Source organism: Nelumbo lutea, chromosome 4 (genome assembly GCF_056320005.1).
Source record: "Nelumbo lutea isolate HS-2025 chromosome 4, American lotus-T2T, whole genome shotgun sequence".
NCBI lineage: Eukaryota > Viridiplantae > Streptophyta > Magnoliopsida > Proteales > Nelumbonaceae > Nelumbo > Nelumbo lutea.
In genome coordinates, this window is record NC_142687.1 from 31,371,553 (window position 1) to 31,395,902 (window position 24,350).

Sequence of the window (24,350 nt, forward strand, 5' to 3'; positions counted from 1 at the left end):
AAATTCTTAAAATTCTTAAAGGTGTTTTCAAAGAACTTTCTTTCTCTTGTTGACAGGCTTACTCTTATTAAGTCGTTGATCAACATGATTCCCCAATACATTATGAGATCCTTCAAAATCCGTAGGGGAACGATCAATGACTTAGACATGAAACAAAGAGATTTTCTTTGGTTTAATGGGGGTGAAAAGACCCATCCGTCTGGTGAATTACAATCGTGCCTATACTTCCAAAGGCTGGGCGGTCTTGGATTAAAAATTTTGTTGTTGGTTAATGATGCTTGTATTGCTAAATTTAGTTGAAAATCCTTCATGAGAAAGAGAATCTTTGGGTTCAAATGGTTATCAATAAGTATTTAGGAAAAGAAAAATTTTGGGGGGTAAAAGGATGAGGAGTCACTCTTAAGCATGGAGAGGAATTCTCTCCACTAGAAATCTAATAGAAAAAGGGGCAAGCTGGACCATTGGCAATGGTAACTCTACGAAATTTTGGACTGATTGGTAGGTTGTTGATACCCCATTGTGCAAGTCCATGAACTCAGAATAGGTTATTGGTTTGGATATTACCCCATTTTGCAAGTCCATAAACTCAGAATAGGTTATTGATTTGGATATGCAGGTTAGTAAAGTTATTGGTCATGAGAGAAGGGTTGGGAGAAGTTTGGTACCCTCGTCTGCTTGGGAAAAAATAAAATCCATTTTCGTTTTGTCTATGCTCCAAGAGGATAGGTTTATCTAGAGATATAACTGTAAATCGGGTCATGCCACCCACAGCCTAGCATGCTTTTGAGCCAGCCTAGCCCCGGCCTGATGGTCCACGGGCCAGACCAGCACAGCCCGCATTGTCGTGTTGTGCCGCCCGTGACCCGTAGGCTGGCCTAGCCTGGATCGTTGCACGGCCCATATATTTTATATAATATTTATATATATATATATATATATATATATATATATATATATAATATAATGTATAATATATTATATAAATTATAATTACATAATAATATTTAGTATATAATATATTAATAAAAAATTTTCCAATATTATTATACTATTTTATTTAATTATTGTATATATAAACAATTATATACATCGAAATTCATATAAAATTAAAATTTTAAGTTTTTTCAATTTTGTTAAATAAATAATTTTGGCCCGATCCACAGACCAACCTGATCCAACACGAGCCCGCACGGGCTCAGGCCCTGGGCCGTATCAGGCCAACCCCCCAAAATATCCTGGGGGGAAAGATGCACGCCTCGTTTTACACCTCTATCTAGAGGCCTAACCTGAGTGCCAAACTATCCATCAAATCAGCCTATAACGAAACCACTTTGATGCATGGGACAAGCCCCCAACCTTACAAATAATATATTTAAAGTCTAGAGTTTGAAAATCCCGCCCAAATACAAGGTTTTTATGTTGTTACTTGTTAATAACAAGCTTAGACAAATCGATGGTGCATACCACATTTTTGTAAAGTGCTCCCTTGTTAGACAAATCTGGATAATGACCTATAATCCTCTCAAATGACCTAAAGGTCTAAAAGGGTCGATTCTAGATTGGTGGAAGCATCTGTTAAAATCTAGTAAGGATTTCTAAAAGGGTCAATTCTAGATTGGTGGAAGCATTTGTTAAAATCTAGTAAGGATTTATCTCCTGACCAAGACGACAAAGAAAAATTCCCCTTGCTACTTTGACAATTATGGAAAAGTCACAACGAAAAGGTATTCAATAATAAATTTGTGGCTCCTTCCATTATTCTAGAGAGAGCTCGAAGCTCGTTGGAGGTTAGGTCCTTGATAATGGAAGAAGCAAAGAGAATTCGATGGATGAGGCCATTAACTTTGATGCTTCTTCAATTAATGTTTTGTGTCCTATTGCTTTCATGCCAAATTCTTGATCTAAAAGTTTATAGCATTGGATCCACAACCACTAACTTAGCAAAAGCTTGGACTGCATGAGAGCCCATATAACATTGCCCTCAATTTCATTAACAAACGTGATCGTTTCACGATTGAAGGAGATTCAAAGCTTGTCATCGACGGCCTCAATAAAGCTAATTATTGAGGACTGCTGGACCTTACTTGCCAAGTGGAGTACAGTCATGTCTATCATGAAATGAAACAAAGCAAGTGTTCCTAACGTTTTAGCTATCATCTGTTGTTTAGGTTTTTGGAGACGTGCTATCCCCTTTCTGCATTATCAAAAAAATGACAAAAAACATATTACGATATAATAATATATATATTAGACATGTTCATAGGTTACGCTTCGGGCTCAACCCATCAACATTTTACACTTAGCCCCTTTAGGGGGCTAAAGCTGTATCGCTCCTATTAAAGTAAAAAAAAAAAGCAAAAGAATCATAGTTTTTCTTCCTCTCATCCCATTGTCTAATGCTTGTAGAAAATGACACAATGATGTCTTCGCATTATTATCTCCACTACCTTTTAATGAGAGTGAGAAGAAGTATCGTTTCTTGTTTGTGTTTCATATAATGAAAGGTGGGGTAATCATTTGAGCTGCACAAATGGTTAGGTTTTTATACAAATTAAGTTAACTTATAAATCCCAACTAGGTTTAACCTTCCTCTCGTGTTTGAAAAACTTGTTTTTAAAACACTAGACCCGTTTGACGATGCGTCTAAAAAATTATCTGAATTTCGTTTCCAAGTCTGAAACTCAAAGCATGCGGCTCAGCTCTTAATGCCCTCAGATGCGGTTTTGAGCTACTAAAAGTCAAAATTACCTTTCCAACATTTTTCAAAATTACGTGCTAATGCCTCTGATTACCCCCCAAACCAAAAAAACCTAACTCATTTTTATTCCAGATGTGAAAGAAATCTCCCACTTGTGAAGATTGCTCCATGTATGACCGCAAGATGCTGAAATGTTGATCCATTACAAATAATCCTAAAAAATAGAAAGACATCATAACTCTTTCAAATTTCTAACACTTTTAGTATCCTTTTACCTTTTCAGATTTCAGATTTCAAATTTCAAATTTATCCACCATAGTCCTCCGCTATCCTATTGCCATCCCTAAATAGAGTTTGGTGAGATAAAAAGAATAATAGATGAGTAATTATATAAATTTAATCTGGGTCGGATCTTAATCGGATAGGTTTCAGATTCGGAAGTCGAACCATTGCTTTCGCCTTCGGGTCCCATCTGTGGAACATGGATGTCCATGTAGGCGCACGTGACTTCCGCTAAATGACGCTTGAGTGCGCGTCACGCATCCACTTGCTAATTGCGCCGCGGGCCCGCGGCGAGGCCGCGAGGGAGAGTTATTTTAAAAGACGGCAAGTGGGTGAGACGGGAGACTTGGAAGAAGAGAAAAAGAAAGAGAGGGAGACGACTCGAACGACCGATCTGCTCTTCAAGCCCATCGCTTCCTCGCTCTGTTTCTCCCTCGCGTAGGTATTTTTTTTTTCTCTCTTTTCTTGATTTTTCTTCATATACACTTGTTTCTTCTCTTCACTTTTTAATCTCATCTTCCGTGCGTCGTTTCTGTGGTCTAGGGTTTCTTGTTTATGGGGCTTTTTGGTTTTGATTTCTGTTCCTTTTTCGATGTTTTGGATTATTTGTTGTTTAAAATAGGGCTTTGCAGTATTTATTTTTAGTTCAACTGAATAGGGTTTTAGTTCTCCTTTGTTTTGAATTCAGGAAATCATGATTTTAGGGTTTCTTTGTTTAAATCGGGTTAGGGTGTTTGTAAGGGCTTCAGTGATATAGGGCTGAAACATGATTTCATCTTTTGTTGTCTCTCTGTATCTTTCTATTTGTTAAATTTTATGATGCTTTTGTTTGTGAAAGTTTGGATTTTGGGTTTTCAGCAATATAGTATGTTTGGAGTTTAATGTCAGTTTACTGGTTTTGTTATTTTAATCTATTTAGCAGGGCTTAAGAACCATTTAAACCGGTATTTATGACGATTTGCTTTGTGATCTTTCAGATTTAAGTTGAGGAGAAAGAGGGAACATATCCATCTTTGGGCTTAGAGGCAGGTTCGTGGTTGGTGTGTTGAAGTCTTGCATAAGGTAAGAAAGCTGTATCAGTTATCTTACTATATATAAATTTATGCAATGTACATCAGTAACTTGCTAATTAGGCAATGAAGTTATATATGTAAACATGGCAGACATTTCCATTTCTTAAGAATGACAAATATAATTAGAGCTATACATTTCTTATGGAATTCTGAGTTCTTTGGTGTTTTTATTTCACGCTTTGACAACTAACAGACCCACAAACTGTGTTCAACCTCATTTCTTTGAGACCTAGCAGACTCAGAAATTGTGTTTTTATTTTATGCTTTGAAAATTTACAGACCCAGCAAACCATAGGCTATAGCTATTTGTAACATGAAGCAATGGCGCATGGCTATTGGTACCCATGTTTCATGTTGGTTATTGATAAAACTGGAGGTAGGGAGGTTAAGGCCAAATGGTACTCATTGGAAATTTCCTAGCTGCCTTTTTTTTCTTCGTTGGGATGGTGATGGTGTGCAGTGACTCTGCGCTACAGTTGATTTTAAGAGATCCTATGGGATGGATGTGCGAGTCCTTGAATGCCTAAATTCTAAATATATTTCAAGGCGACACCTTTATTAGTCTAAGGTGATTCAGAAAATGCGAAGGCATTGGCAGTGGGAGATGTGGAATATCCTTGAGGAGATGTCACTGAAAGCAATCGTGTCCTTGGAGACATTCTGCATATTCATACTTTTAAGTGCCCATATGGATGTCAGAGGGTCGAAGGGTCTCATATATGCAGGCTTTGTGGCTTTATCTAAGTTGTAGCTTTCTTTCAATGGAAGCACTTTTTTAGTTTTTTTCCTATCTTTCTTGCTTTTCTTTTTGCTTGCACAACAAAGCTTGCATATTTTATCATCTCATTGCATTTGACAGTTGTCTGAATCCTGGATATTTAGATTCAAAATTTAATACCAACATGTATGTTTATTTGCCTATTCAGAAGTCTGTACCACAAATTCCACTTGGCCGTTCCAATAATTTTTCATGTATGGGTCTTCATTATATTTCACACTGCCATATTTCTGAATCTAGATATCTATTAATCTGATTGAAATTGATCCCTGTTACTGCTTTTGTTTTCAAGTGCTCAAGTGAACCTGGTTTAAAAAATTTGGACCTAGTTCACATTTTTCCTTGTTTGTTTTTGAAACATCTTTTACACCTCTGAGAGGTAAATTTTACACTGGATCACATAATTTGCATCTATATGGGGTGAAAACTTGCGTCCAAGAAGTGATGCAAAATCTATTCTCATTTCTCCTCTATGCTCTCCCAAACAAATAAAGAAGACTGTAATTTCTTTAGTCTGAAAATAATGTAAACTAGGATTTTTACTCCCTTCATTTTTACCACCTGAACCATTTACTTACCCAAATGAAATTTACACTTTGAAACAGAAGCAGTTAATGTATTCTTATAATCTCATGTCTACCAAGTATCTAGTAGTTTATTGACAAAAAATAATGTTAATACTACCCAAATGAAATTTAGTCAGTCTTGCTATTCATTTTACATCTTTTTTTGTTACGTGAGACAGAATATGATAATGAAGGAACTAACAATGATTTTTCTCTTCTGTGAGATGTACTTCCGGTCATCATCTTACCGAAATGCAGATATTGAGCTGGTTTTTGAATCCATATGGATAGCAAGAAGTTCATGCAATTGGTTGAGGAGAAAAAGAAAAGAGCCTTGGAGAAGAAAGAAGCCCCCTTGAAATGGGAACAAAAGTTAGAGGCTGCTGCCAAGGCAAAAGCAGATGCCGAAGCCAAGGAGAGGAAAATAAAAGCTGCAAAGCATAAGAGGAAATCTGTATCAACATCTGATGATGACAGTGACAGTGAGAGCAATGATTCCGGAAGAAAGAGGGCCAAAAGGTCACACAAGAAGCACAGGAAGCAGAGTCACTCTGATTCATCAGGCGACAATGAGAAGAAGAGGGAAAAGAAGTCCAAGCGAAGACCAAAGAAGCACTCCTCGAGCTCAAGCGATGAGAGCAGCGGCGATGAATATTACAGTGATTCAGAGGAAGATCAGAGGAGGAAGAAGCGGGCTCACAAGAAAAGGCATAGACGTCATGTTTCAGACTCAGACTCTAGTGCTTCAGATTCCTCAAGTGATGAAAGCGGGGCACTAGCACGAAAGAATCACACTAGGCACCACAAACGTCATCGCAAAACCGCCCATGACTCGTCATCTTCAGACTCTAATGATAATAGGCGTCAACATGCAAGGCACCACAAACGACATCACCGATCCAGTGCTGATGAATCCACAGATTCAGATTCTGATTATCACAGGGACGAGGGGAGGAGGAGCCAGTCTTTGGGAAAGTCATCAGATGACAACCACGAAGAATCAGGTAAACAAAAGAGGCATAATAAATGTCACCACCGTCATGGCCACCATCACCACCGTCGCCACCACCATCACAACAATCCCCATCATGCAGCAGCAGATAACAATGGTAATCATGAACACCGTAACCATTCAGAACCTAATGGAAAACCCACAGAAAATACAGCCAATGGCAATTCTACTGGTGCGGATGACAACTGACGTGGATTGATCGAGCAACTGTACTACCCTCTTTCACTTTGTTCTTTTTGTTTTTTTTTTTTTAGCTTGGTGGAAAATCTGAGAACTCAAATGTGGATAAAAATTGCTGATGTTTTAATGGACCTATATTGAATTTGAGGTAATCTGGGGTCTCATTGGTGAGTTCGCTTCTTGGGTTTTTATTTGTCAGATCTCAGAAGCGACCACAAATACTCGGTTGGGATTAAACTCAACAGGGCTGTTTTATGTCGTTTCCATTTCTGCCAGAGCACCTTATGTCAACGTAACATCGTACATGCATGCGGCGAGAATTTCATGCGTGCAGCGTGGTAGTACAGAGGTTCAACCCAGGTCAGAATTTGTAGGCTCCAACAAATTCAGAAATCTGCGTTTATAATTGTTTAGTAGAAATCAGAAATCTGCATTGTGCCTGTCCTTATTTTTCCGTAATATGTATGGCTCCAACAAAAAATTGACATTTCTTGTTGCCACTTTTTAGATCAGTTGGGTTATTTGTCTTCGACTTCGCATTTTCTTGCGATTTGCTAACCCGGATTTCCAAAAGCTTCGCACCCATAGTTGGAAATCATCACTTGCTGTTACCCTGAAAAGCAACGATATATTCGTCATTCGTGAGAAGAAAACAAACAATATATTCAACGGTTCCGCCATTCCTTCAAATCAATGAATCATTTCACTTTTAATTACTTAAAACCTTCATCCCTTTCTGGACCCCCAAGGTCCTGATAATAATACACAATTATCGCTGGTGTTGGAAACCTGCTTTATACTCGCTGAAGAAGAGGCAAGGGTAAAGATTCTTCACAAACTCGTGCAACCATCCGTTGGATGCGCATTTATGAAAAGAATCGGCAAGATCCATCACAAAATGTGACTTGCACATATCAGTATTGCCTCTCAACATAAATTACATTTAAAGGATCCATAACATTTAAAATAATTTAATCATTTTAATGGACAATATAGTCCTCTTGATTTAATCTCCCTCGACAATCTTTCAGATTGAAGCATTCGACAGTACAGAATTCTCTCATATGAAATTGAGAGCCATAGAGCCCATTTTTTATAGAAACAATTTTGATTACAGATTACAGAATCCTTCCTGAACAAAAGCAGTGGACATTCATCACATTAAATACAGCGGATGACAAATTCCACCTTTAAATAAACGTGACTGAGTGACAATTTTCATGATAAAATTGGCTGGAAACATACCCATTTCAGGTATCTAACTACCATTCTTGGATTGAAAGGGCCATCTCCAACACGTGGAGGAAATACGTATTTGACCACTCAGGAAATAAAAAATAAAATAAATAAAAATTCTGCAACAGTCCGATTTAGCAACCAGGTAGAATCGCCTTCTGGTTGGATTCTAAACCACCTGAAGTCCCGAACATATGGGAGAAGCTGACGTATCAGGGGTCATTTTATTTTGTTATTTTGACCCGAAGCAATTGATATCTCAGCATTATACAATGAAAGAATTAGTTTCTAACCATTTCTCGGTAATGAAATAATACATTGGAATCAAAACTGACTGCTGTCAGACTCAAAAGTTCTTCAAAATCTTCTCCCTCGACACACCATTGGCCAAAAGAACAGAAGTAACTTCCTGCAAAAAAAGCAGTTGCTATCATAAATAATTTGTACAATTGGATCTTCGCACAAAGCAAAGGTATTTGGCCATTTTTCCTGGGATAAGGGAAAAAAAAAACCAAGAAAAAAATCACAAATACACGGCAAAATCCAAAGCAATGTAAGAAAATTTCAGTGGATAGATAACAAATACCAATTATGGTAACCAGTATCAGAAGGATCCCAGAAAGGACCACATTCACCATGAAGATCAAAAGAAACTCCATCACTGATTTTTAATACCACATTTACACATTATAACCGCCTGTAGAGATATATATATGATAATCAAAATGAGACAAATTCACTTTCACTTCCTTTTTAATCATAGATAGGTATGGTGCCAACTCTGCTTTATCCTATATAAGAAGAATTGGCAGCAGAAACCACTCCATCCAGTAAAAACAAAGAGATCTCTTCTAAATACCACTAGCTGAATCCATTTTCTTTTAGACCTTTCTTTATCCTATAAGAAACTTCTCTACTTGAACCTAACTACTAATTCTCAACCGTGCTCTCACTAACCTTTGCTTCACATGACCAAACCATTGCAGTCAACTTTGTCTTGCCTCCAACTAGTACAATCCCCAAGTCCTGTTTAATGCATATGTACAAAAGTCCATCACTCCTAAACTCACAATTCATCCATCTCACATTCTCAGCTTTAGTAAATTCATTTCATGGAAAATGTTCTCTGGTTGCCTAACATTCAACTCTGAAGAACAATATAGCAATTCTATGAAAATTCCCCTTCAGATTAATTGGTGTGCCACTCGAATAATTGTGCGAAGAAACAACATAATAGCTTTGAGGAACCTCCTGCCCATCAATCTTGGCATTTCCTATGTCTTTAACAAAACTACATTTCATATTATGTCCAAGTTCAACTGACTAGAGTCTTTGGCCCTCACATCAACTGTCAACAGTATAAAACCCTACCACTTCCATTCCCAAATATTCTTATTATACTGATGGCCTAGGTGTCCAAATAACCATCCAATATCTATGTAGCTTTAATAGGTTGCTCTTTTCCCAATGAGAGTCCATATAACTTGTTGCTATACCTTCACTGTCATGGGTATGAGACAACAATATCTGAAATCTGAAAATCACTCTCTATTAGTCTAGTTTGTATTCACTCTTCAAACTTATCCAATGCCTTCATCAAACGGATCACTAGTGAGCAATTCAATGACAACCTAAAACCAGTTCGCTATGTTGTGGAAAATCCTCACATCCCTTTCCAAAATCCAAATGCTTCAAAAAATATGTAAAAGCCTTCTCAACATGATGTGGAAGAACATAGTTGTCAAGGCGACACCTAGGCGACAAGGCGCCCTTTGTGGCTCGCCTCACCTAATCGCCAAGCAGTTTTGTACTATGTATTGTAAAATACCTTTTTATTCTTTATTTTTTGACATTATAATTATAAAATAGGCACTATTAAAATAAAATATTCATTTTGTGTGTTTATATACTAATTTGTTTTTTTTTATTTTCTTATTTGTTAGGATTTAATCAATACAAACATTGCTAAATGCTGTATTGAACCCTCAAAGACTTTAAAACATGAACCAGTAAGTAAGGAAGAACTTAAAATTTTGTCTAATCAACACACTTTCTATACCTTAACATGAACTCTATACTTTTCTTATGAAAATTATGAATAATTATTAAGGAAATATGGCTATGGTACCTAGGGAACTACCCTAGGATCTATGTTTTCTATATAAAAAAATCCATCGCCTAGGCGACACCTAGGCGCCTGCCTGGGCGACTAGGCGACAAGGCACGCCCCTAACGCCCAGCCTCACCTTGGCGCCTTGAAAACTAAGAAGGCACCAATATGATACAATAACATCTCTGAAGGGGGACCAACAGATACAGCAAATATGAATACCAAAATGAGTCAAAGGGTGCCTAGTAATTCCACCACTAAAACTACATAGATTGATGTGAAGATTAACAGGCTCTCCATTGACAAGAGATAAGTGTCAGGAGTCTCATTAAAGTTGCAGGTTTTGAATTTCTTTCCAACTACATTCAAACTAAAGGGTCAAATATTAGGACTTTTGACAAAATAAATAACAAGGTTTGACAAACTGGCAAAATCCGTGACATTTAGTAAATTATGATGAAATCAGTGAACAGGAAAATATAAAGGATTGTTCTCTACAACATAACTTCCCCATTTCTCTTAACTTACCCCGACTTTTCGAAACCTCCATAGATCCACCCTGTCAGAGATCTACCATTACAAGATCAATGGTTTTGTAAATTTACTATACTGCCCCTCCCTTTGAGTCTGCCATGAATGAAAATTGTGCAATGATGATACTCCCCCACCATCTGAGGTTTTGGGGTTTATTTCTTCCTCCAAATGGGCTTGGGACCTTTGCATTGGAAGAGGATAAAAGAAGAATTTTTTTTTTTTTGTTTTTTACCTGTTCTCTTTTTTAAACAATTATTTAAAAGAAGGTCAGAGTTAGTTTGGCCATTAATAATAATTAATAGCCTAACTAGACAACTCCCGTTAATGGTTACCAACAGACCTAACCTGATAGAAGGTAAGTTTTAGATAACAAAAGTTCTCTGAGATGGCAGGGGGGTCTCTGGATATTTTGAAAAGCCAAGGTAAGTTTAAAAGAAATGGGGAACAGTGAAGGAGAGTTTTAGATAATAACCCAAATATAAAAATCATTTTATAAACAATAATCACCCCTACACAAAAAGTTTCTGTGAATCATCATGATGAATCATGACAAAAAGATCTCATCAATCATCACTGAGCTTCAAACAGAAAATGCAACGTCTGTTGTATTAAATATGGGCATGAGCATGGGTATGGGTATGGGTATGGGGATGCAATGAAGAGAATAGGATACTTTTTCTTGATCATCACCTTGTTTAGGGCCGCATAGTCAATGCATAGCTGCAAGGATCCATCATGCTTCTTCCATAATAGCACTAGTACTCTATATGGTGCCTTGCAGGGTTGGATATAGCCCACATCAAATAACTCCTTCGATGGCTTCTTTAGCTCCTCCAGCTTGGGTGATGCCATCCTATAGGACACTTTGGCCGAGGCTTAGCTCATGACTCAAGCTCTATCTTATGATCCATCTCTCCTAGGCACCAATCTCTTTGGGCAATTGTGGTAGCATCATACCTTGTACTCCTTGAAGACACCGTTTCTCTCTTCAGGTAGTACCCTGTTCATGCCCATGTCCTAAGTTGTCTCCACCATTATAGCCAAGAATGTGGCTTCACCCTTCTTCACTCCACAGGTGAGCTTCTGGGCTGAGATCATCTTGCTCAGCACCTTGGTCCCTTGACTCCCTTGAACCATTGGGACTATGCATGGTGCACCCTTCTTCCATGATGCACATAGAATTGACAAAGGACATAGGGATGGGCTTTACTTTGCCCAATAAGTCCATCCCCAACACCACTTAGAATTCGTCCATAGAGACCACTAATATGTTCATCTTGCATCTCCATGCTCCAGTCTTATAGACCACTCCCTATAGACTGTGTTGTTTCAGAAGACAGAGACCAAAGCCATCTCCCACAGGAAGCATTCTGGATCTCTTCTCCTTCTTGTGGCTGTACCTCTTCTCTCCCCCACCTTAACTATGGTGGCTCTTGGAAAACTCCTTGAACTCCACCAACATAAGGACTAGCTTTGTTCATGCAGTTGCAGAAATGTCCAACAAATGCACACAAGGATACGACCAGGCCAGAAAATGCTGATAAAAAAAGGATATGACCAAAAAACACATTCAGGTAATAATCATCAGAAGCATACAAGAATATGTCCTATTTGATTTTTAGAAGATACATGGTTTAGCTTGCTTTTATAAGGATTAACCAAGGTGTACTTTGTTGGTTGCTCTTTTGTGAAAATGTGCTGCTTAGGAATCTGATTGTACCCTACTTTTTGTTGTTGTTCTTGGGAGGGTGTCAACAAGTGTTAGTTAGTTGAGAGCGACTAGTCAGTTGAATGGTCCTACTGACTGCATCACTAACTAGTCAGTTGATACACACAATGTGGTCACATAGAACAACTAAGCATCAATTAATAATTAGTTTATCTAGTTATTTCCTTTTAATATTTTTTTACCAACAATAATACTAATCTAGTCAACCTAGTTAACTGCAAATATATTTTAGATTTTTTTCAGTTGTGTTTAAACACAATTCAACTCAGCCTTAATTTTAATTATTTGGGTCAGCCACACAAATTCTGTCCTACCATTGTGCTCTATCAAAAAGCACGTGTTTTGTCAAATAGTAAGTCTTTAAATCAGCCTTACCGCTTCATGCCATGTTTTCTTTGGTCTTTCCTTGCTTTGTTAGAACCTCCCACATGCACCAATTCACTCCTCACAGGTGCAGTCATTGGTCATTTACTTGACTTTCCTTTACCTTGTCACAAATTGGAGCTACTCCTAAGTCATTTCTAATGCAATAGTTCCTAATTCTGTCCTTTCTAGTCTACCACTCACCCATCTTAGCATTCTCATCTAAGCTATTTCATTTTGTGAACATGTTCTTGCTTGTCCATATTGCAATGCTGATCTTATCATTGTCTTAATGAATTTCTTTGTAGTCCCATAGTTATACCAATCATAGAGCACACTAGATGTACCTCTCTGCTTGAACCACCCTACTCTAATTCTATAAACAACATCCTCTTTAATTTTTCCCTCATTATCGGTGATTACTCAAAGGTATTGGAAGTGGTTAGTTTGAGGTATCTCTTTATCATCAATCCTAATTGCACCATTGGCTGTAATACTGTTTTTACTAATATCCTAGGCTGTCACCATGTGTCCCAGCCAAGGGAATGACTGCTCCCATGGGGGCTATCCGTCTGTAACCTAAGTCAAACTACAACAAGAGCCCAATTGTTTCAAAGCAAGGATTCTATTCTGGAGCAGAATATTTTTCCCCACTGACCCATGTGAAGACCCAGTAGCTTTGACAATGTTAACCCTTCCCCAAAGGTCTCCCAAATACACTTAGCTCGCATACTGCTAACCACTTGGTTTCCTGATGCTAAATAGAGATAGTGCCTCCTTGTTAGTTTCAGGGCTCCCAATGGACAAGGCCCATCTCATGGACAGGGCTAATACTCTAAAACAAAAACTCTGGAAGGCATACCTCGATCAGACCCCCTAAGGCATAAGAGAATAACCCCAGAATCAACAATGGACGCTTTCCACTAAAAGAATACACACAAATTTTATTTCAGCAAGACACCCAAACCTTGTTTCAACCAATATATGACACCTAGTTGCCTCTAAGGGAGGACACTAATATTTTATTTTAGCTTGTAGGTGACATCCATCTCTAAGAAAAGGCAGCCATAATTCAACCGATGATGGCATAATCCTTTAAGACACCTAGGTTTTATTTATAAGAGAAAATAACTAAAACTTATTTCTATCAGCAACATTTAATTCTATAAAAGAACCTAGACTTCATTTGCATGGACAAATGCCACTTTCCTGAGCAGTTCTAGTGCAAATATTATTTGAGAACATCCACTTCCTGCTCTCCCTCTTGCTATTATGTGCATGTAAGGGTGAAAGGATGACCAGGGAGAAAACTCAAAAACAGTAATTTATTCTGAAGATTAGATTCATGTAAGAACTCATGCATATTCAAATGTTTCTTCTTCTTTGTCTTTTTTTTTTTTTTGTTTTGAAAAGCCTGCTCGTTCAAAGTTGAAGGTCGGATCAGCATGAATAACCTGATATTATTCAACTCTAAGGAAGCCTAGAAATGATAAGCTAAAATGAAATTGTTTACATTTTATATACACTCAGAAAAATGGTGGACTGAAGCTATCATTCAAAGTAGCCATGCTTAACCAAACTCAGGAATGCTTAAAGTGAAACCTAGCCTAACACACACAAAAAAAAAAGAGTAGCTTCACAAATGAGCTGAAGCTAAAGCAAGATTTCCAGCAAGCATGGACTTACTCATATTGCTCGCTTGAGCAAACCAAAGGCAAAAAAGTCAAACGGAAGCTGTCATTGGGTAATCCTACTTGAGAGAGATAATTAATGCTAAAAACAATTCATTCAACTCCGAAACACCATGTCAATATTAACATTAGCTTATCTGTGTCTAAGAAACGTGAACATTTTTTGAGTTATCCTAATTACTTTTATTTTTATTTTTATCTTACTCTTGTACGGAGGACCACACTTTATATTTCAATACAATTTACTATACCTTTCTCAAAAACAAAAAAAGGTCCTCCTGTGCTCCTTCCCAGGTTAATCACAAAAGCAGCACAAGCTGTAAAGATCTAAGCAGGGTCGAACATCCTCACCAATCATTGTGCTCCCAAGCTCCAGAGGAAAGATTAGCTGGGTTGCCTATCAAACTGACCACCCTATTTCAGATTTGCACAACTTCCATGAGAGGAGATATCCAACCTTGGATTGCCCCAGAATCTAATTCCTGGCCCCAATTTAGGAGGCTAAGTGTTGGATTAACTATGACCTGAACATTGCCCCAGACACTCTAATACCATGCTCCCTCATTTCTATCCTTTGGTTTTTGAGAAGAACAAAGCTATTTCAACCCATTGTTTCCTTGCTTTATTATTATATAATTTTTATTTCTTCCTACTTGGCATTTTATGGACAAAGAAAATATACAAGGAAGACAATAAGACCCCATTTTCAATTAAGAAGTACAATCCCATCATGCAGCGGACATGAAAGCAATAGCCATTTCTAACCAACTACAGTTACATCCAGGTAGCATATGGAAACAACATTAGTGAATGCCTAGCAGCCCACACTTGCCTCTTTTTTATCATACCCTGCTCTTGTGAATGAACATTCAAAAACCAGCAGAGCTGTGCCAGTTTATTTGGATAACCAAAGCAATATGTGAAACATGAGACCTACTCCCCTTTAGTCAAGTAGCTCCATACCAAATTTCTGGTAGCAGATGAGTCTAAATTGTTGGGATAATCAGAGATTTGAAACAATTCAAGTTAATTGATTATAGCCCCAACTCAACATTGATCAAAAGATTGGTAAACCAATGCAGCCATCCACAAATCAATACCAACCCACTTATGTGGCAGCAAGCCAGTTCAGCTCATCAAGCTATCTTGAAAAACTAAGCAGGTTAAATTACATGCTAGCAAATCAATCACACAGCAACTTCCATGATAGCAGTTTTCTAGCCTATTTTCATAACCATGAGGATTAAAACAAATCAGAGTATATGATAGTGGATTACCCCTAATAAGCCTGTGCAAAAGTAGAGTTCTCAGCTCAGCTCAGCTCAGCTTATCACAAGGAGTAAGTGAAATGTATTTTGCATGAGCATCCAAGCTTTCCCTCTTGTCTACACGTATGCATTACCCCTAACAAGCCTGTGCAAAAGTAGAGTTCTCAGCTCAGCTCAGCTCAGCTTATCACAAGGAGTAAGTGAAATGTATTTTGCATGAGCATCAAAGCTTTTCCTCTTGTCTACACGTATGCATATAGTCAGAATAAGAGGGCATTCTCTTTATTTATTAAGCAAGCTTTTCCTCTTGTGCTCTCCCTTCTGAGTAGCTTCCCTATCATTGATTTCTGCCATTAGCCACCTTGTACCTCACCCCTCTACTGAAATGGTTATAAGCTTTCTCAATGCCCTTCCATACCGAACATCCATAAGACTGGATGAAGACACATGAATCCCAACCCAAGTTCTTGATCCATATTTAGTTCAGATCCCTTCTCTCCAAAGATACCCCTGTTCCCCAAACCTCCAAAACCATTTCCCTAACAGGGCATAGTTTACATCCGTTAATCTTCTCACCCCAAGCACCCCATATTTCTTTGGTCTGCCTACTTTGCTTCAATTAGCCAAGTGATATTTCTTCTCATCTTTCCAGCCCCTCCGCACACACGCACAAAAAAAAAAGAAAAGAAAAAGAAAAACTCTCATTTTCTTTTCAATAGCTGCCATACTAGCTGGCAGGGGATACAATGACAGCAAATACATAGGCGTAGATACCAATACACTCCTCAATCCTCAATAAGGTCAGTTTGCCTCAATTTGGCAGATACTTAGCTTTCCAAAAAGCTAATTGCCTCTTGATTTTCTCTACTATTAGTTCCCAAATTGTCTTTGAAGTGCACTTAGCCCCCAAAGACATCCCCAATTATTTGTCCTATTGGCTAGTTACTGCATCACTAGGGAGGGCAAATGACTAGTCGTCATCTAACGGCATTGACAACACACTTCGCTATTATATTTTGGAGCATGTGCCCACAAAGGCTATATGACCATCTTATATGACAACTGAAGTTATAGGGATCAGCAACAGAATATTACAATCAAGAAATCCTAAAAAGAAAGCTTGGCAAAAAGGTGCTCAATCTCAAGATGGGACTACAGAGCCAACCCGTCACCAACAACTGGTTTCTTAGGCTGTGCAATTCAGTTTTTCAAAAAGAACATCTAGGTTTGCACGTGAGGCTTTTCTGGGGAGCGCTTCTCCTGGATTTTTGCTACATTTTTTTTGATAAATAGATTTTTGCTACATTTTTATTAATCGATTTGATGTTGAATAGGTAATTTACTCTATTGTAAGTTGTATCTATGATATTTACAGTTTAAACAGATTAGCCTACGTAAGGCATGCATGTACAAAGCTAAAAAAACAAAAAAAAAAAAAACTGTGTTAATAACATGATGCTTTAACCAATTGAGCTCAGTTACAAAAAAAAAAAAAAAAAAAACAATTGAGTTGATGGGATTTTTTACCTATCTTATTTCTTTAATAGTTAGTTTATTATGTTATTGTATGTTGAGTTTTTTTTAGGCTTATATTTCAAAAGTAACACCAAATTACATTCAGACATATGCACCAGATTGTGCCTCAGGTTCTAGGAACCCTATGTGCTTTAGTTGTACTTCTTGCTTTTAAGACAGTTTGTAAGTTGTAGTATATTGTACTGAGCTGAAGTTGAGGCTTAGTAAGAGTTAAGAGTTACTTTTCTAGAAATTTTTTCCACGTGTCTTGTAAGCTTTCAATCTTGGTTGAATTATGAGTAGGAACTGAATCACATCTGGACTAAGGGAGCCTGCATATAGCAAAATTTGCAATCCCCCCCCCCCCCGATACAGTGAAGAACTTTATTGCTCCAAAGCTACTGCTTGTCTGGCCTGGTGTTGCTCCAAGATCTACTGTAGACAGTTATGCCTTTGATAATAAGTACTGATTTTTGGATTCCTATCCAGTAGATCTATCCTTTGTCCTATCTTCCTTCCTTCTTTATCATAGTTCGTGATTATCATACTGCTGGATCAACCCCATGCCAATTGACAGTTTGACACTCCATTTTCATCTGTATTACCTTTACTCCCCTTAATACCTTCATTCGTTATCAATACTTCCTACCCCCATTACAATACCTGCCTATATTTTGCCAGAACCTGTTGACCAGCATCATAAGACCTTTCGTATCCCATCCTTGCACTTCTGGGCCAGAATTACTTGCACTTGTTATTTCACATGCTAACCCTCATAACATTCTGTAAGACAGCCATAGAACCCCTTACATTCCATGCAACATCAGAACATCTAACTGAAACTCTTACTTCTTTCAACCATGATTTCTTTCAAAATATCTAGCATCAAAAGATTGGCTTGTAAGTGCACTTAAAAATCTCTGGTGTGGCACTGAAATTTACTTTGTCTTGAGTGAAATGCTACAATAGGATACATTTGCAATTTCTTGATACTGTTGTTCTTAACAATGGATGAACCTCTGCTATGGGTTTTAAATCTCAAAACCAGTTAAAAACTTAAAATGGACTAGAACCCCATATTTTAGCAAAGATAAACTAAATAGTAAATACAGTGGAAATTTCTGAATACAGGTATCCAAATGCATTCACGCTTTAAAGGGTCCTTCCATGACAAGCATCACAGACATGAAAGGATATTGGCTACCAGTCTGATTAGCTTGGTTCGTAAACTAAATAATCAAAAAATCTTGTGAGGTTTCCATTAAAGTCAACAGTGAGTTCATTAAAATAGGAGTTTCTAATACCCATAACTTCTATAAATATCTAAAAGAAGAATTCTCTGAAAAAATAACTTAAATTAAATCAAAACAGGGGCAAACCTCAGTCATTTGTTTCTGCCCACAAAGTAATACGCCAGTGGACAAAGGATTGTAAGTTTGCTTTGCTCTAGCAAACGCATTCTGAGGAGAAGAAACTATTTCAAGTCACTAATACAGAAAGGAAGAAACTTTGGATCCCGGAAAATAGGCTGCAACTTTAAATTAACCTATCAAGCCAGAAGAAACACAAATAATACCTGTACATAGCCACGTTCCCCCCTCCATTTATCGTCAGGTTGTGACAATACAGGCACAATCTTAACACATGTAGATTCCCACTCTTTGAACCTATCCTATAAAAGGAAGAAGGACCATAAAACTCGAAGTTAGTTCATTTTAAGATACATTTGTTGATTCAAATACATGTCTGGTTCAGAAAAAAAAAAAAAAAAAAAAAAAAACATCATAATATGTTTAATACACCATCTTTCTCACCTGGTAAGCCATTCTCTGAAGGTTTCTAGCACCATAGTAGAGTCTTACGTCAGATCTCTTGTTGGCACTGAAACCTGACTCAATGACAGAGCGGATCGGACTGCACATAAGAAAGTAGAGGAGAAAACAATCATGTATAATGCACGAAAGAATATCTAAGGCAATAGATAATAAATTTTCTCGGAGCCCATTTAAAATGAATATGGATCGAGGATAGTTGGAGCAAGCTACGCTTGGGATCCTGAACATGAGAGTTATCATAGCTCTCCAACTTATAAGGACTCTAACCTAAAACTTTCAGACAGATGCCTAAGAACTCGGGAGGAACCATAGAAATTACTCTCTAGATTTCAAGGTCGATTTTTGCCGCTTATAAAAAATTCGATTGAGAAGCAGTTTAGTTGGTTCAATTCTTAGAAATAGAGATAGCACTTTGTGATAAGGAATGAAAGATGAAGTTTTTATTAGGAAATTTACCTAATCCCAGACCCGGTAGCGAATATAATGACAGTTTGACACTCCTCCGGAGGTGACAGTTGATCGATATCGAATCCTTTCCCCATGACTTGACTCAGTTCAACAACATCACCACCTCGGAGCCGGCATAGTAGCTCGGCCGTAGAGCCGGGGACGCTCTTCACTAGGAATTCGAACTCGCCCTTGGACGCAGAGAGAGATGGCGGAGAGGCAATAGCAAGGAAAGAAGGCTTCTCAACATCAGGCAAGCGGAGTTGCAGGTACTGCCCAGGACGGGTAAAGGAAATAGAGAGGTCCGGCGAATCGGAGACGTCAATAGTTACGTGGAAGAGGGATTCAGCGGCGGGTTCAACCCTGGTGAGAGGGGCTTGGGTCCAGACAGTAGTATCCTGACGCACAGCAGCAGCGACGGAGGCGAAGCGGCGGCGATGGTGGCGTAGATTTAGGTGGCGCAGGTTTAGGTGGCGTATGATAGCCATGGGAGGGAGGTGGGAACGGGGAACATGGGAGGCGAGGTGAGGGAGAGAGAGGGAGGAAGAGGAGAGAGTGAGGGACGACATTTCTGTTTTGGGTTTTGAGTTGGTCCTTTGTCAGTAGTTGGTCGTCGTGGAACGCCGCCAAAGGTGGGGGAAGGTCAGATGGTGAAGAAAGAGGACGTTGGGCAGCTGTTGCATTGCGCCAGTGTGCCGTTTGCGTATTTTAGACCATCAGTAGTGGAGAGGGAAATGCGGAAAACCAATCGGGTGGCTGTTCTGAAAGTTTGGAGGATAAATGGTATGTTGGTGGGCCACAGGCCCACAGCCTTCAAATTTGGCTGTCTACATTCCCTTTGGACATCCAGCTTCCCATACGCTATCCCATTTAGGGTCCGTTTGCTTGATAACCAAAATCGGAATCAAAAACAAAATCCTTTAGAATCAGAATTGGAATAATCTATTCCTATAGTCTGTTTGGTTCAGACAGAAATGGGAATAAGAATTGAAATGAGTAGGAATGAGACAAGATTTTGATTCCACCCAACCAGACAATTAGAATCAGAATAACCCATTCTGATTCCAATTCTAGACCTCTATTCCTGCAAACTAAATTGGGCCTTAGTTCATATTTGTCTTTTTAAATTATGAATAAATTATAAATAACCCCTAGACTTAGTACAGTAATAAATACCTCTGAATTTTTATTTGCGAAAACTCCTTCAAATTTCAGTTTGTGATAAATTCCCACATCTGTTATAGTTCTATCAATTAACTTCTAAAAATATTCTTATTTAGCTGTTTAAAATTTTTTAAGCTTTCAACCTTTCCTTCTCTTATTTATTTGAATTTGATTAGCTTTCTAAATATAACATCCAAATCCTCTCAGATGCTCCAATAGATCTTCGCAGATTTATGGTTGGGTTCAATATTTAAATGAAACGATAGAGATATCTTTCTAGCATATATAAATTTATGGTTTAATTTGATTTTTTTATTTATTGGAAAATAAGTGAATAAGTTTTATATTTTAAAATGATTAGATACATTCATGTCAGTGAAATGAATCAATGAAATGATTCTTTTTATTTTAGCTGATTTCGTTTGTAAAGAATAGATCATAGATGTACTTTTGATCAATTTGGACTTAAAGAAAATAAGTAAATTTCAGGGGGCCATTTAGGTTGGGTATTTGTGGCAGAGTAAAATTTCACGGGGGGCATACCAATGCAATCCGCACAAGTATCTGCACTTCCGCGTCGACGACAGCTTTTATGGATTCTACAAGACTACAACACAAATAGCCTTTGCTTTTCCCATTCTGGACTGGACAGTTATATTGGATGGAAATGGAATGAATCATATGAAGGGGGTGTTTGACAATTGACAACATGGATTTTGTTTTTATAAAAACAAAAGTACAAAACCAACACCTCCGAAGCTATCAATCTTATCTTTATCACCTGAACCTATGATAAAACGGAGTGGGGATACCCCAACATTATTGGTGTTAAGATAATAGATAGCTGGCAGGGTGAAGTTGGTCGTTTGCAATTTGGTTTTGGTGTCCTCAACTAACTACCAAGTACTGAAGTACGGAAGTACCTACTGGTAGGGATGCAATTTGGGAATTTGCTAAATTTTGCAATGAGCCCGAACCGGCCCAATCTAGTAGAAATCTTTTCAAATCGAGAAACCCGATTGACACTACCGACTGGCCTGTGCACGTGGATACTAAGCCTGCGTTTGGATGTAAATATGTAGAGTGTAAAATGGTTCATCTAAATACGAAGTTGAATTAGTTTTGTATTGACAAATTTATACTTGATGATGTGTGATCCGATCTGTCCTAGCTGCCGATTATTTCACTTCTGACGAGATCGGAGGTGCAAGAAAATGGAGGCTTCCGGGGAGGAACCCGGTTGGAACACTCCGAAGCTCAAGTCAGTGTTCTTCAGAAGGCAAGGGAAATGAGGAATTCTAAGACCAGAAAACGCAAGAATCACATACCCTTTTCTTTGCGAGATGGGGGCCTTTTATAATACCCTGGGTGCTCACTTCCATGCCTCTGCCAGTTCGGGCATCATTACCTCTGCCAGATCGGGTCACTTCCTTCTGTCAACTGCCAGTTTGGGTGTCATAACCTCCACTGCCAGATGCCAGTTCGGATGTCATAACCTACACTGCCAGTTGCCAGGGCCGCCTCTATCCGTCTGGGATGGCGGTGGCAGGTGGCCGTTGGATGGCGGTTGTCATGTGTCAATCCTCTAATCGGTCAGGTGCGCCGCCTCCGTGTACGGTCTCCTGGGCGTCAAGTACAGTTGCTCAGTCAGGCGATTTGGAGCCGAAGTGGTCTTTTAATGTGAAGTCTCGAGTTCGGATAGGAGTATGGCCCAAACTGCCCCTGGGCGGGCAGTTCGGGTTTTTTTGCTTTTGGTGCTTGTAAGGCTCAGGACCTCAAAGAGAGAGCTCGGGACTCTTTAGTTTGGAACTCGGGTTGCAGGTTCCTTCGAGGGAGCTCGGCTCTTTAGTTCGAAGCTCGAGTTGTGGGCCTGCTGTCGTGCCGAGCTGGGGTTTCTGCCAGGTCACTCTCGGTTGCTTCCACATGTCGCATGGCCAAGGGGTCAAGTCAAATCTTCCTCCATCAATTGCCCCCCACTCCCCGTGCTTAGGGTCTTGACCCGGCGTGGGGAGCTCACGGGATGACAGGTGGATTTGCCTAGGGACACTTTGGCCTTGATCAGGAACTTTTCTGGTCCGGTCTGCTTGTGTTCTCGGCTCAACCGGGGTTGGCTTGGCTCGACCAGGGATCAATCCCGGGCTGTGTGTGGCTCACGCGCGCCAACGATTTTCAAATTTTTAAATTTTTGAACGTGCGCACCAAACAATTTTGAATTTTTGAACGTGCGCACCAATGTCTTTTCATCGGGGAGTGCGTAGCTAACTTTGCGGGGAGCCGTTGGATGGTTTCAATCGTGGCCGTTGATGTGCGGGTACGGTGGCTTTAAATAGTGGGGGGACCCCCAATCACTTTCCTCTGTTATCCTTCAGCGTTTGTTCCTTGAGCTTGCGTCCAAGCCGGCCAGCTCGCGCCACTCGTCCGTAGTTCGATAGATTTTCTTGGTGAGTTCTCAACCTTCTTTGTTTTCGATGTCTAGTTTTAGTAGCACGGATAGCCCTCGGGGGGGGGGGGGGTTAGACGCTGGTTCTACGAACCGAGCTGTTGCCCCCGACGGCCTTAGTGAGTCTGAGGTGGGGCCCGAGGTAGAGCTCGAGTTTGAGCCCATAGGCTGAGTCACCTTGGGTAGTTTGGCATCCACCTCTCATTGAGGTCAGGTGCAAGATAAGTTCAGAGCCTCTACTATAACGTCCGAAAGTCATTGATCCCTTATCGTCCAGTACAACTTGCCCAGGGAGTATACTTACTTTTTACCCTCGGGCGACTTTCCTTGGGAGCACGGTCCGGATGAGATCGTGATATTCCGGGAGCAGCTTGTTGTCGGGCTACGCCTTCCCTTCCATCCTCTAATCGTCAAGGTTATGAACCACTTCGACGTCATTATAGGTCAGCTTCACCCGAACTCTATCCGCAACCTTGTCGGGACCATCTCCCTTTGCTGTGAGCACTGCATTCCTTTAGACTTAGAAATTTTTTCCGCTATTCTCATGCTTAAGAAACAAACGGGTCCCCTGCTCGGGCATAGGAGGGCATACTACTTGTCACCTCGCCCGAGCTTCAAGCTCTTATACGATCTCCCAAACAAGGTCTCGGCGTGGAAGCGGGACTACTTCATGGTTCAGAGTGCTACGGGGTGGTTGTTTCCTACAGAGTGGGGTTTGGCCGCTCCTGACCCCGGTGTTGTTTTAGATGAAGATACAGTGAAGGGCCTCCGGGACTGGGCCCAGCTTGGGCTAAAATGCAAAGCCTATCTGACAGAGGATAAATTCATTCAGGTCGGTCTGAGTTCGGGTAAGTTTCTTGCTCATAAGGATACTTTTGTTTCAGCTTATATTCTCGTCTTCTGACGCCGAGCTCCTTTTTGCAGGTGTTATGGAGGCAGACAAGACTCGAGGTGCAAACTTGTTTGCTAGCATGAAGCGGAAGAAGTGAGCTGCTAAGTGAGTTCGCACCGATCCTTCCTGGGTGGCAGAGCCCGAGGTACCGAGGACGGAGCCTCCTGGGGAGCCCGAGGTGCCCCCTTCAGTTTAGGAGGTAGCAGGGACTCCCTATGCCCGGGCTGAGCCTTCAGGCTCGGGGAGCCACGGTGGGATTGGTAGCGTGTTGACGCCAGGCTACGCTCTCCGAAAAAGCAAGGCCACCATTTGTCCTGAGAAGGTCGCGCAGTGGGCCGATCTCCCTACCAACCTCATAGGTGCTTGGGCTGCTACTCATGCCATGGTGGTAAGTTGGAGTCGGTTTTTTTTTTTTTTTGCCGAGCTGATTTGTCCTCGTTCTGGCAGGTGAACTCCTCTATCCACGCGCCTTGGCGATCCAGGCGGAGAGACGCTTGAGACAGGCAGAAGCTGCTGAGGTTGAGCTATCGAGGTCTC

General features: G+C 39.7%; 2 protein-coding genes across 5 annotated transcripts; one reads left to right on the top strand and one right to left on the bottom strand.

Annotated features, from left to right (window-relative positions):
* Positions 1-3,224: 3,224 nt before the first annotated feature.
* Positions 3,225-6,741, top strand: LOC148854985 (FAM133-like protein). Of its 4 annotated transcripts, none has more exons than XM_088984169.1 (3): positions 3,225-3,418; positions 3,958-4,042; positions 5,622-6,741. In XM_088984169.1, exon 3 carries the CDS (start codon positions 5,681-5,683, stop codon positions 6,596-6,598), a length of 918 nt encoding a protein of 305 aa, XP_088840295.1. In that variant the 5' UTR covers positions 3,225-3,418; positions 3,958-4,042; positions 5,622-5,680; the 3' UTR covers positions 6,599-6,741. The 4 variants fall into 4 exon arrangements, with proteins under 4 accessions (XP_088840295.1, XP_088840294.1, XP_088840296.1 ...); XM_088984168.1 differs by having other exon boundaries at positions 3,279-3,422; XM_088984170.1 differs by having other exon boundaries at positions 3,281-3,422; positions 5,656-6,741.
* Positions 6,742-7,652: 911 nt separating this feature from the next.
* LOC148854986 (FAD/NAD(P)-binding oxidoreductase) lies at positions 7,653-20,274 on the bottom strand. The gene is made up of 5 exons (XM_088941296.1): positions 19,327-20,274; positions 18,850-18,949; positions 18,612-18,707; positions 18,415-18,495; positions 7,653-8,234 (listed from the first exon to the last, which is right to left on the bottom strand). Exons 1-5 carry the CDS (start codon positions 19,884-19,886, stop codon positions 8,172-8,174), a joined length of 900 nt encoding a protein of 299 aa, XP_088797422.1. The 5' UTR covers positions 19,887-20,274; the 3' UTR covers positions 7,653-8,171.
* Positions 20,275-24,350: the final 4,076 nt, after the last annotated feature.

What these genes read in the sequence shown, in the direction of transcription:
- LOC148854986 (XM_088941296.1), bottom strand. Translation starts at nt 19,886, where the DNA reads ATGTCGTCCCTCACTCTCTCCTCTTCCTCCCTCTCTCTCCCTCACCTC. An exon ending in GCTACCGGGTCTGGGATTAG is followed by an intron (nt 18,950 to 19,326) that starts GTAAATTTCCTA and finishes TCTTATGTGCAG; the next exon opens with TCCGATCCGCTCTGTCATTG. An exon ending in TTCAGAGAATGGCTTACCAG is followed by an intron (nt 18,708 to 18,849) that starts GTGAGAAAGATG and finishes TTCCTTTTATAG; the next exon opens with GATAGGTTCAAAGAGTGGGA.
- LOC148854985 (XM_088984169.1), top strand. Translation starts at nt 5,681, where the DNA reads ATGGATAGCAAGAAGTTCATGCAATTGGTTGAGGAGAAAAAGAAAAGA.